Source organism: Dipodomys ordii, unplaced genomic scaffold (assembly GCF_000151885.1).
Source record: "Dipodomys ordii isolate 6190 unplaced genomic scaffold, Dord_2.0 Scaffold83, whole genome shotgun sequence".
NCBI classification, from domain to species: Eukaryota; Metazoa; Chordata; class Mammalia; order Rodentia; family Heteromyidae; genus Dipodomys; species Dipodomys ordii.
In genome coordinates, this window is record NW_012267299.1 from 96878 (window position 1) to 109194 (window position 12317).

The 12317-nt window shown below is 38.2% G+C and overlaps 1 protein-coding gene across 1 annotated transcript in view; it reads left to right on the forward strand.

Moving 5' to 3' along the window:
• Positions 1 to 12317, forward strand: part of Tnpo1 (transportin 1) — a 65684-nt gene that overhangs the window by 7930 nt on the left and 45437 nt on the right. The window contains exons 2-4 of the mRNA XM_013025226.1: positions 799 to 948; positions 6693 to 6799; positions 11491 to 11624. Coding sequence (XP_012880680.1) covers positions 799 to 948; positions 6693 to 6799; positions 11491 to 11624 — 391 coding nt within the window. The remainder of the gene's footprint in view (positions 1 to 798; positions 949 to 6692; positions 6800 to 11490; positions 11625 to 12317) is intronic.

The following is a 12317-nucleotide window of genomic DNA, read 5'->3' on the forward strand; positions in this document are numbered from 1 at the left end:
TGAGGACTCGAACCCAGGGCCTCAGGCATGCAAGGCAAACCCTCTACCACTGAGCCACCTTCCCAGCCCTCCACACTTTTTTAAAGAACTAAAACATTTAGTAAAGGAAATGTTCTAATCTGTAATTAAAAGATTTCCTTAAAGATTCCAATTATATTTAATCTATCTACTCATGTTTTTACCCTAGATTCCAAGTATTAAATTGTTACAGTAGTGAACTTCTCACCTACTAAAGCAGTCTGACATATAAGGATACTTCAGAAGCACACTTTCTCAAAGGACATAGTAGGAGTTTTGTATTTGTAGAGTTTTATATATGTGTTATTTTTTTCTTCTCTTGCTGACTCCCTGCTTTTCCACACTAGGAACATTGGGATACTGTTTACATGTCTAGTTTCTCATTTAAGAATTAATAATATTGCTGGGCACCAGTGGCTCACTCCTGTAATCCTAGCTACTCAGGAAGCTGAGATCTGAGGATCAAGGTTCAAAGCCTATCCTGGCAGGAAAGTCTGTGAGACTCTTAACCTTCAATTAACTAGCCCCAGAAAAGCCAGAAGTAGAGCTGTGGTTACCCCACAACAAAGCATTATTAACATGTCAGCCATGGCCAGGTTGAAAAGCCCTGAAATAAATTATCATGTTAATTTTTTAATAATCATTTGACCTTTTTTTTATTATAGCACAAAATAAATTGTAGTTGCAATCAGCTATTGAATATATTCATTTCTAAAGTTACTATTTTTGGCACATTTTGAAACTACTTTGAAACTCAGTACTGGTGTTACTTTATTGCAGATGAACCCACCAGATCATTGAGTGGTCTCATCTTGAAGAATAATGTGAAAGCACATTTTCAGAATTTCCCAAACGGGGTAACAGACTTTATTAAAAGTGAATGCTTAAATAATATTGGTGATTCGTCTCCTCTGATCAGAGCCACTGTTGGTAAGTTAGCTTACTTACTTTGCTTATTCTATTTATAATGAATTATAGAAATGATTTTATAGCATATTATTTTATGTTTAGTGATAGGTAGGACACTTAGGTGTTTATAAAAGTGTTAACAGTTAAGGTAAAAGCTTTTACCCAATATAACTGAGTTACTGATAGTTGGCTAATAAAAATTGATTGAAGTTGGATATCAAGCAATAGTATTTAGGACCACTGTTTTTTGATTATGTAGCTGAAGTTTCTTATTGTTGGTCTGCCTGTGTAATGAATACTTGGAGTGTAATTTCTAGTGTCGCTTTTTTTGTTGGTCATGGGGCTTGACCTCTGGGCCTGGGTGCTGTCCTTGAGTTCTTCAGCTCAAGACTAGTGTTCTACTACCTGAGCCACAGTGCCACTTCTGGTTTCCTGGTGGTTTATTAGATAAGAGTCTCAGGACTTTCCTGCTGAGGCTGGCTTTGAACCATAATCCTCAGATCTCGGCCTTCTGAGTAGCTAGGATTACAGGCCTGAGCCACTGGTGCCAGGTTCTACAGTCACTTTTACATATAAGGCAACTTTGTTTTATAGAAATGATGTTCTTCAATAGGGATTCTCTCCTTGATTGATATTAGCCTTGCATTACACTCAACTCAGTAGCAGGATATTTAGACTTTTTCAACATATTTAACTTGCTCCCAGGACAATAATAACTTAATAATTGATTAAAATCCTTCATTATAATGTTAGATATATATCAGTGAGTGGCAGCAGAGATAGGCAGCTCTGCTCCAGGGAATCCTACTACTGAACAACTTTCATCATGCACTAGGCTTCAAGGACCCATACTTTACAAGGAACTTTCTGTTCATTAACCTGCTGTGTAAATCAAGTCCCTGAAGGATTCCTTAGTTTTGTATTTGTTTTTGTTTTGGGCTTTTGTTTTGTTTTTTGTTAGTCATGGGGCTTGAACTCTGGGCCTGGGTGCTCTCCCTCAGCTCTTCAGCTCAAGACAAGCACTCTACCACTTGAGCCACTGCACTACTTCCGGTGGTTAATTGGAGATAGGAGTCTCAGGGACTTTCCTGCCCAGGCTGGCTTTGAACCGTGATCCTCAGGTCTCAGTCTCCTGAGTAGCTAGGATTACAGGTATGAGCTACCAGCTCTCCTTCTCGCATTTGTTTTTTAGGTTTGAAAAGTAATACTCATCTCTGTAAATTAGAAGTTCTGTGATTTCTCTATAGACATACTCAAGTGTGACAACACTGACTTCAAATTTGATGGATAGAAGGTATTTTCTTTTGGGAGATGAGAGGGACTCCCTGAGTTTTTCTGTTGTACCTTTTTTTGCTTTTTGTTGTTTGTTTTCCATAGGGCTTGAACTCTGGGCCTAGGCACTGTCCCTAAGCTCTTTTTGCCCAAGGCTAGCACTCTACCACTTTGAGCCACAGCTCTAATTTCTGATTTTCTAGTGGTTAATTGGAGATAAGAGTCGCAGAGACTCTTGTGCTTGAACTGGCTTTAAAAGGAGATCCTTAGAACTCAGCCTCCTAAGTAGCTAAGATTACAGATGTGAGCCACCAGCTCCTGGCTTATACCTTTCTTTTTTAAAGTACCATTTGGTCTAAGCTATAGTTCTTTTTGTCTTAAATTTAAAAGATTAGAAGTAATAGTATTGAAGAGCAGAGTGTGATGGTGCTTACCTACAATCTTAGCCCTTTTGGGAGGAGCAAGAACTTGGAAGCACCACGTAGTGATATCCTGTCTTTTAAAAGTAGTGGTGGGGGCTGGGAAGGTGGCTCAGCGGTAGAGCGCTTGCCTTGCATGCTGAGGCCCTGGGTTCGATTCCTCAGCACCACATAAGCAAAAAGAACAAAGCTGGAAGTGGCGCTGTGGCTCAAGTGGTAGAGCACTAGCCTTGAGCTGAAGAGCTGAGGGACAGTGTCCAGGCCCAGAGTTCAGGCCCCATGACCGGACCCCAAAAAAAAATAAAAATAAAAAAATAAAGGTAGTGGTGGTAGTAACTGGGCACTGGTGGCTCACCCCTATATAATCTTAGTTACGCAGGATGCTGAGCTCTGAGGATCAAGGTTCGAAGCCTGCCTAAGCAGGGAGTCTGTGAACTGCTTCACAATTAACTACCTCCTCAAAAAACAGAAGTGGATCTGTGGCTCAAGTGGTAGATCACTAATCTTAAGCAAAATGTCTCAGGACAGCACCCAGACCCTGAGTTCAAGCCTTAGGACCACCACCAAAAAAAGAGTTAGTAATAATAGTATTGGGAGAAAAGAATTGGTGTAATCTTCCAGTGACTTCTGGACTTCTTTCTCCTTCTATAAATGTTTCCAAATATTTGGAAGCTCTTTTCTTTTTATGTCTTGATACTTGTTTGTGGAAGTTAAAAGGTCGTTCATTGATTTTAGTTCTAGATACTATTTTCCCAAGTATCCTAATCTAGTCTCAGAAGTTTTCAGTATAAAAACGAATTAAGAATTTTTGCTTCAGTTAAGCTTCACACATTAATTCAGTATATTGCCAAATAGCACTTAGAATGTAATAAAAAACAAACAATTGGGAATGTGAAAGTGTAGAAATACAGATGAAACAATTGACAATGTATTAATGACTACTGCTGAGCTTCCATATACAGATTGAGTGGTCCTTATCTCAAATGTTTGGAGTCTATAAAGTGTTTCAGATTTCAGAATTGTGTGTATTATTTCAGAATAATTGTTTAGGGTGATTTGGGGATATTTATATAGAACTTAACAATTGAGCCTCTCTTACCAAAAATTTAAACTACCAAAAAATTTGAATCTTTTTGAACATTATAAGACTTTTTATTTTTATTTTGGACTTTCAGATTCAAGATCTTCCTCTTTTCCCTCATCTCTTCTTCTTTCTTCGGTATTGACTGAACTCAAAGCTTTATGCTTGCTATGCTGGTTCTCTACTATGTGAGCCATGACTCCATCCAGTCCCACTTTTTGGTGTGTGTGTGTTGTGGGGCTTAAACTCTGGGCCTGGGTGCTGTCCCTCAGCTCTTCAGCTCAAGGCTGGCAGTCTACCACTTGAGCCACAGCGCCACTTCTGGCTTATTCTGTTTATGTGGTGCTAAGGAATCAGACCCAGGGTCTCATGCATACAAGGCAAGCACTCTAACACTGAGCCACCTTCCCAGACCCTTGCTGGTTATTTTGGAAATGGAGGCTAGTAAACTTTTTGACAGTGTTATCCTTGAATCACTGTCCCCCAAATCTCAACCTTCTGAGTAGCTGAGATTATAGGTATGAACTACTGGCACCCAGCAAGATGTTTAATTAACATTTAAAGTTCCATAAACGTTTATAATATTTTAATATTACTTAGCTAAAGCTATCAGTTTGAAATAAGTTACACAGATTGGACAGTTAAATTGTAACATGTTGCTAATTAAAAATAAAAGTATTGGTTGGGCAGTCGTGACTCATATCTGTAATCCTAGCTATTCAGGAGGCTAAGATCTGAGGATTGCAGTTCAAAAACCAGCTCAGGCAGGAAAGTCTGAAACTCTTATCTCCATTTAACCACCAGAAAACTGGAAGTGAAGCTGTGGCTCAAAGTGCTAGAACACTAGCCTTGAGCAGAAAAAGTTTAGGAACAGCACCCAAGCCCTGAGTTCAGCCCTACCACTAGCTAAAAAATAATAGTAATTTTTTTTAAGTATTGGATCCTCAGAACCCAAAATAAATCAAAAGCTAAAAATTTCATTTTTGTCTTAATCTCCCTCTTCTGTAAAGTAGATGAGATTATGGGACCAGATAAATTTAGAATTTGTCAACCCAGCATTCTTTTATGCTTTATCTTGGGTTACTAGGCTTTAAGTCTGTTAGACAGGTTCTTGATCACTAAGCCATGCCTCCAGCCTTCATTGAAGGCATATCCAGGGCTTTCTCTTTATTTTTAACTTTAGGAAAGAATAATTGGCAAGAAAAAGATCATGCTGCTTTCAAATCTTCTTGCAAACCATCTTATTGCAAGGGTTATATCTTAAAAACACTCAGTAAGCCTGGTGCATGGTGGCTCACACCTATAATCCTAGCTACTTAGGAGACTGAGATTTCTCATATGGAGGCCTTCTTGGGCAGAAAAGTCTTAAAAGACTAGCTCCAAAATAACCAACAGAAAACTGGACTGTAAGCCAGAGCAAGGGTGAGAACCTGATTTCAAGCCCCTGTTATTGAGCAGGGGAGGAACAGCTTTAAATACATTAGTAATTTTTTTCTTAGAAAGTATTTGCTTGGTTCGCTAAAGTTTTTTTAAACTTTTTCTCTTGAGAGCAGTGTTCTTAAAAACTTAACAGTGGAAATTTAAACAAAGTTTATCCACACAGTTTTAATTTTCTATTCTATAGTAATTACATCTCACTGAAGTTTCAAGAGGACCATGTTCTTTCCATTTTTGCAGAATAGTAACATACAGCTTAGGAAACATTTTGTAATTTGTGTAATGTCAGAGTTTATTCTCCAGAATTACCAACATATTACATTATATTATAAATGATACGTTTTATAGAGAAAATGTTAATACAAAATGTTTGTGTTGACGTTTGGGTGCTTGCCTAATCTGCTGTCATGGCAGGGCTACACAACTCAGTTGAAATAATCCAGTCAGTCAAAAACACATGATCATGGGGCTGGGAATGTGGCTTCGTGGTAGAGTGCTTGCCTAGCATACATGAAGCCCTGGGTTTGATTTCTCAATACCACTTAAACAAAAAGCTACACATGGTCCTGTGGCTCAAGTGGTAGATTGTTAGGTTTGACCAAAAGAAGCTCAGGGACAGTGCCCAGGCTCTGAAGTCAAGCCCCAGGACTGGCAAAAACAAACCAACAAAAAAAAATACCCACATATGATCAATCAGCATGTACCACCCAGCCTCCAAGACTGCCTTTCTAGCAAGTGATGGGAATTCTTTAAAGGAGTACATAACCTGTCCCCATGAGAGGTAGTGTTGCAAAGCATATGAACATGTAGGATCATTCTCATCTATGTCATTTTTCTGTATCACAATCCTTGGCTATGATTCACAATTAAGTAGGGAAACTGTTCTGACCTTCTTGGTGTATCTTTTATCCAAACCCAACAGATTTATAAACTCATCAACCAGTGATAAGAGCTAATAGCATTTTGGTATTTTTTCCCTGTTCTTTTGTGGATAGGTTGTATAAAATATGAGTTCTCATGAATTAGTGATTGTAAAAATATGTTAATTTTAATTAAGATATCTTTAGTTTTGAAGAAAAAAAAAGGGTTTCTGTTTTACTAAGCTAGGTGCTAGTGGCTCGTGCCTGTAACTCTCAGCTACTCAGAAGAGTGAGATCTTGGGGTAGAAGTTCCAAGCCAGATTAGGCAAAAAAAAGTCCATAAAACACTATCTTCAGTTAACCAACAAAAAGTCAGAAGTAGAGATTGTTGGTGAAATGGTAGAGGGCTATCCTTGAATGAAAAAACCGAGTGTGAGTGCCTGATATCAAGCTGCAGTAGCAGCACATCACACACACACACCAGTCAGTTGTACTGAAACTTAGTAATTTTTTGTGATGAAAATTTACAGTAAAGATTAGAAACAGATCTGATTTGCTGTGGAGCTTTTCCACAGATAGGCTGTGGCAGTAATTTGGGGGTCAATGAATGCTATGACATGTAGTTTTGGAAAAGTTAAGCTCATGTGGTACATTTTGAATGGCTGGCTTTTCTAAAAATGTATGTTGTCTTTCAAGGTATTTTGATTACAACCATAGCCTCCAAGGGAGAATTGCAGAATTGGCCTGATCTCTTACCAAAACTCTGTAGCCTGTTGGATTCTGAAGATTATAATACCTGTGAGGTAAGAATGCTTTTTTGTTATTATTACCATACTGTGTAGTCATACCTTTTTGAAAAACATTTCATCCAAAAATGTACAACTTCAAAATTTAGAACCTAAAGTTACTCTTTTATGTTTGTGATCTTTTATCTTTACTGCTTTTTTATAAAGAACATAACATGCTGTGGAAAAAATCTAGCTAATCAGGAGACCTGAGAGTTGAGATTTTTGAAGCCCCCTTAGACAGAAAAGTGTCTGAGATTCTATTGTTTGTTTGACATGGCTCAAGAATCAAGGTGTGTCATCTGTGAGCACACAAGCCAAAGCAAGAACACAAGTCCTAAGTTCAATCCTCGGAATGGGGGGGGAAATATATAACAGTGGCTCATGCCTGTAATCTAGCTACTTTGAAGGCTGAGATCTGAGGATCTCAGTTCAAAGCCAGCACAGGCAGGAAAGTCTGTGAGACTCTTATCTCCAATAAGCCACCAGAAAACAGAAAGTGGCACTGTGGCTCTGGCTCAAGTGGTAAAGCGCTTGTCTTGAGCTGCAGAATGCAGGAACATTGCCCAAGCCCAGAGTTCAAGCCCCACAACTGACCAAAAAAAAATATTTTTGTATGCCCTACAGGGAATTACCTTCAATTTTCTGTTTTAAAATTGTTCCTGGACTCTGCTAATATTAATTTGTATGCTTAAGTTTTACTGTCTTGATCTTGTTACCTTCAAAATGTTACTTTAGGACTAGGAAGGTGGCTCAGTGGTAGAGTGCTTGTCTTGCATGCATGAGGCCCTGGATTCAATTCCTCAGCATCACATAAGCAGGAAAAAAAAAAAAAAACGGAAGTGGCGCTGTGGCTCAAGTGGTAGAGCGCTAGCCTTGAGCTGAAGGGCTGAGGGACAGCGTCCAGGCACAGAGTTCTGGCCCCACAACCGGACCCAAAATGTTACTTTATTTCATTCAATTTCGTGAATGTTAATAGAAGGAATCAAAATTAACACATTACTAGCATAGAGGAAGTAGTTGTGGGATATTAACTAAATGTGTGTTCTATTTTAATTATAATCTATTTTCATCACTTCTACACAAGTTGGATGTATATACTTACATTTAATATGTGAATAAGGTTATCCTTTGTTCATTTATTTGTTAACATAAATGTTTAAATTTAATGTTTATTTGTCAATGACTTTATAGGTTTTACTCAAAAAATTATTTTTATACGTTACTTATATATAATAAGCAGCCATTGTCAAGCTTAAATTTGTTGATGTGATTTTTTTTTAAATAGACAAATTTATCAAACTTTTTTTTAGTTTTTCTAAACTGTTTTCATGCTTGTTATTTAATAACTTTTTTTAGTAACATTTAAGGTGTGCATACCTTGTCAAGTTTTTTTTTTCCCCCTTTTACCACTGATAAAATCAATAGAAACTGTTCTATTTGGAGAAGTGAAGAGAGTATAGATTTTACTTGTTAATGTTAATGACTAAGTATCTCTTTGAATAGCAAAAGTCTTCTAAAAAAAAATAAAACCAAAAACTTCTCACATATAATAAGACTAATAATTCCTTGGAACCCTTGTAATAATTTTTTTGAATTACATTGATAAAATTAGAGAAAGACTAATATCTAGTCATTTTGTTAACAGCTGAATACTTTGAAAGATACTTTGATGTTATGGAAAACAAAAGATGGACATTTAAACAAGTACTATACAAGAATAAAAAGTTTAGACTGCTTTAATATAGGAACTATATGAACAGTATTCTCATTTCAACTGCTTATGTATAGGCTTTGCAGGTATTGATATGGAATGATTGCTGAATGTTTGTTGAAGTTTTTGTTGAGTTATATTTTCTCTTTTTTTTGGGGGGGGGGGCTGTGGTCCGGTCATGGGGCCTGAACTCTGGGCCTGGGCGCTGTCCCTCAGCTCTTCAGCTCAAGGCTAGCGCTCTACCACTTGAGACACAGCACCACATCCGGCTTTTTTCTTTTTTCTTATGTGGTGCTGAGGAGTCGAACCCAGAGTCTCAGGCATGCAAGGCAAGTGCTCTACCACTGAGCTACCTTCCCAGTCCCGAATTATATTTTCTCTAGGCAGGGTTTATTTGAATATAATTGATTAAAGGAAGGAGAAAAAGAACAGAGAGGAAAAATTTCCTGTTTCATCTGCAGAAAATGAGTATTGAGACAAATTCCCTACCAGCTTTTATACTTTTTAAGCTGAGTACATATAGTGTCAGAGTTCCAAAGTTGTGCTGGTAAGAAAACTTACTTGCATTTTCGGTTTATTACCTGGTTTTAACTTTTGTGTCTGGCCCTTTTTGATATTTCTTGAACACAAGATTTCTATGCCTGGACCTGGTAGCTCATGCCTGTAATCCTAGCTACTCAGGAGGCTGAGTTCTTAGGATCGAGGTTCAAAGCAAGCCTGGGCAGGAATGTTCGTGAGATTCTTATCTCCAGTTAACCACCAGAAAACCAGAAGTGGCGCTGTGGCTTAAGTGGTAGAGCACTCGCCTTGAGCTGAAAAGCTCAGGGACAGCTCCCAGACCCAGAGTTCAGGCCCCAGCACTGACAAAACCAATATTTTATATCTCCTCATATATTCATCCTGCCTGATGTTCTCCCTGAAATGACTTCGGTCCCGTTCACTTTGAAAGGAGTGGCAAAGGGTCAGTAATCCATCTTCTGTAGGTACTTCATATTGCCTGAATGGCCTTGGCCCTACTGGAAAAGAGGCACCAAAAAGTCATTTCCCTATCTAATTTAGGCGATGACATGGGAAATTCAGACGGCAGGATTCACAATAGCATAAGAAGCAAATTTACATCTAATTTGATTTTAAACTGGCTTTTGGAGCGTTTTGGTGGGGGAAGGGCCTGTCCTGGGGCTTGAACTTCAAGGTCTTGGTGCTATCCCAGAGCTTTTTTTGCTCAAGGCGAGTGCTCTATCACTTGAGCCACAGCTCTTCTTTCTACTTTTTGGTGGTTAATAAGAGGTAGGAATTTCATGGACTACCCTGTCTAGACTGGCTTTGAATCATTATACTCCTTTTTCAACCTCCTGAGTAGGTAGGATTACAGGCTTGAGCCACTGGAGCCTGGCTACAGCTAAAACTTTTTTTTTGTTGGTCGTGGGGCCTGAACTCTGGGACTGGGCACTGTCCCTCAGCTCTTCAGCTGTAGACTAGCACTCTACCACTTGAGTCTCAGCCCCACTTCCGGCTTTTTGTGCTTATGTGGTGCTGAGGAATTGAACTGAGAGCCTCATGCATGCAAGGCAAGCACTCTACCACTGAGCCACCTTCCCAGCCCTGAGCTAACTTTTTTAAGCTTTCGTGTTCAGATATTGCAATTTCAACAGGACCATTAAAATCCTTAGTAGTGAATATATGTTGAGTTTATTTCAATTGAATTTTAAACATATATTTCTATATTTATAGTTTTTGAGGCATTATAAACAAAAATTACTGAGTAATTGCCTTAAAACTGTACCTTTGGATAGATACTTTTAAAATTAGCTTTATAAAAAATAAGCACCAAGGTGGTGATGGTACCTGCAGTTTCTATATAGTATGCAACAACTCTGGCTTATGCCTTTTGGGATAAAAATGACTATAAGGAAGTAGTTGTCCAATTTGGTTACCTGCCCTTTTAACAGATTTTTATCGCTAGCTACTTGATAAATTGTGTGTATGTGCGTGCATATGCGCGTATGTGTGTGCACACTTACATACTTGGTTTTTTTGTTTGTTTTGGGGGGGGTTGTTTTTGGTTTGTTTTTGGTTCTGGTCCTTGAGCATGAACTCAGAACCTGAGCTTTTTGCTCAAGGCTAATGCTTTATCATTTGAGCTACAGCTCCACTTTGGGCTTTTTGGGTAGTTAATTTGGAGGTCAGAGTGTTTTGAATGGTGAATCTCAAATCTCAGCCTCCTGAATAGCTAGGATTTCAGCCATGAGCCACCAGCATTATAATTGTTTCTTAGTGCTATTAATGCTACTTCAAAAGGCGTTACAATGGTTAAGTACATTTCTATGAAAATGTACTTTTACATTCAGTTTAGCATTTAGGAGTAAGATCAATGCTGACTTAAAACAAGAATATTACAGAAGTCAAGCTTTTAGGTTAGATACTATTTATATTTTACCAACTTAATGCTAAAATTAAAGTATAGTAACAGAGTTTAGAAACTCCATGGTATAATTTGTTTCATTTGAATTACTTAGTTTATGGAGTTTAAAAGGCATTTTAATAAGCTGAAATTTGTCACATAAATAGTATTTCTCTGTTTCCTTGGGGTTTTGTTTTTGTCGGTTGTAGTGCTTGAACTCTGGGCCTGAGTGCCGTCCCTCAGCTCTTCAGCTGAAGTTGAGTGCTCTACCCCTTGAGCCTCTGCATCACATCTGGTTTTCTGGTGGTTTATCAGAGATAAGAGTTTCACGGCTTTTCCTTCCTGGGCTGGCTTTGAACTGTGATCCTCTGATCTCGGCCTCCTGAGTAGCTAGGATTACAGGCGTGAGCCACCAGCGCCCAGCCTGTGGTTTGTCTTTTGAGACAACTTCTTGCTATATAGACCAGACTAGCCACTTACAGTTTTTCCTGATTAGTCTCCCTAGTGCTGGGATTTCAGGCATGCGCCACCACCAAACCAGGCTCTATGCCTTTGATTTTAGTGATCCTAATAATTCAAATGTGTTCTTTACAGGGAGCATTTGGTGCACTTCAGAAGATATGTGAAGATTCTGCCGAAATTTTAGATAGTGATGTGCTGGATCGTCCTCTCAACATTATGATTCCCAAGTTTTTACAATTCTTCAAGCACAGTAGCCCCAAAATAAGGTATATATTAATTTTAAGTTTAAACTCTGATACAAGCCTTGTCACTGTACTTTCTTGCAGTGATTACTCAATGTTTGTGGCCAGCCTAAGTTCCATAAAGGTGAATTAAGATAATTGAAATTTACTGTTTTAATTACAATCCCATGAAGTATTTACTTCCTGATGAAATTTTTATTGCATATAATATAGTTTCATATATTCTACCTGTTAAATACTTTCATACTAGCTAATATTCATGTTCATACTGTGTAAGTTCTTTGAAAGCCAAGGTTAACAGGAATATTTTTAAATGATCAGTCTTGTCAAGTTCAAATAATTTCATTTGTGTCTATAATAAAAATAAAAAATATCTACATGTATTTGTCGGTTGGAAGCTAACAATGTTGTCTGATGTAATACTGTGAATTTGAACTTTTAAACAAAAGGTATCATCTTATTTTCTGAACCCCTATTTTCAGGTCCTGTGCTCCTCTATTCTTTATACTGTGATAAGTAAATTGAATTTTAGTGAACTATTTTCCCATTAAGTTACTACTTCGGTTTAAGAGTTTTGCATTTACTTATGAGGAAAGGTCTTTTTAGCACAATGGTAACAGGACTTTTTTTTTTTGGGTCCGGTTGTGGGGCCTGAACTCTGGGCCTGGGCGCTGTCCCTCAGCTCTTCAGCTCAAGGCTAGAGCTCTACCACTTGAG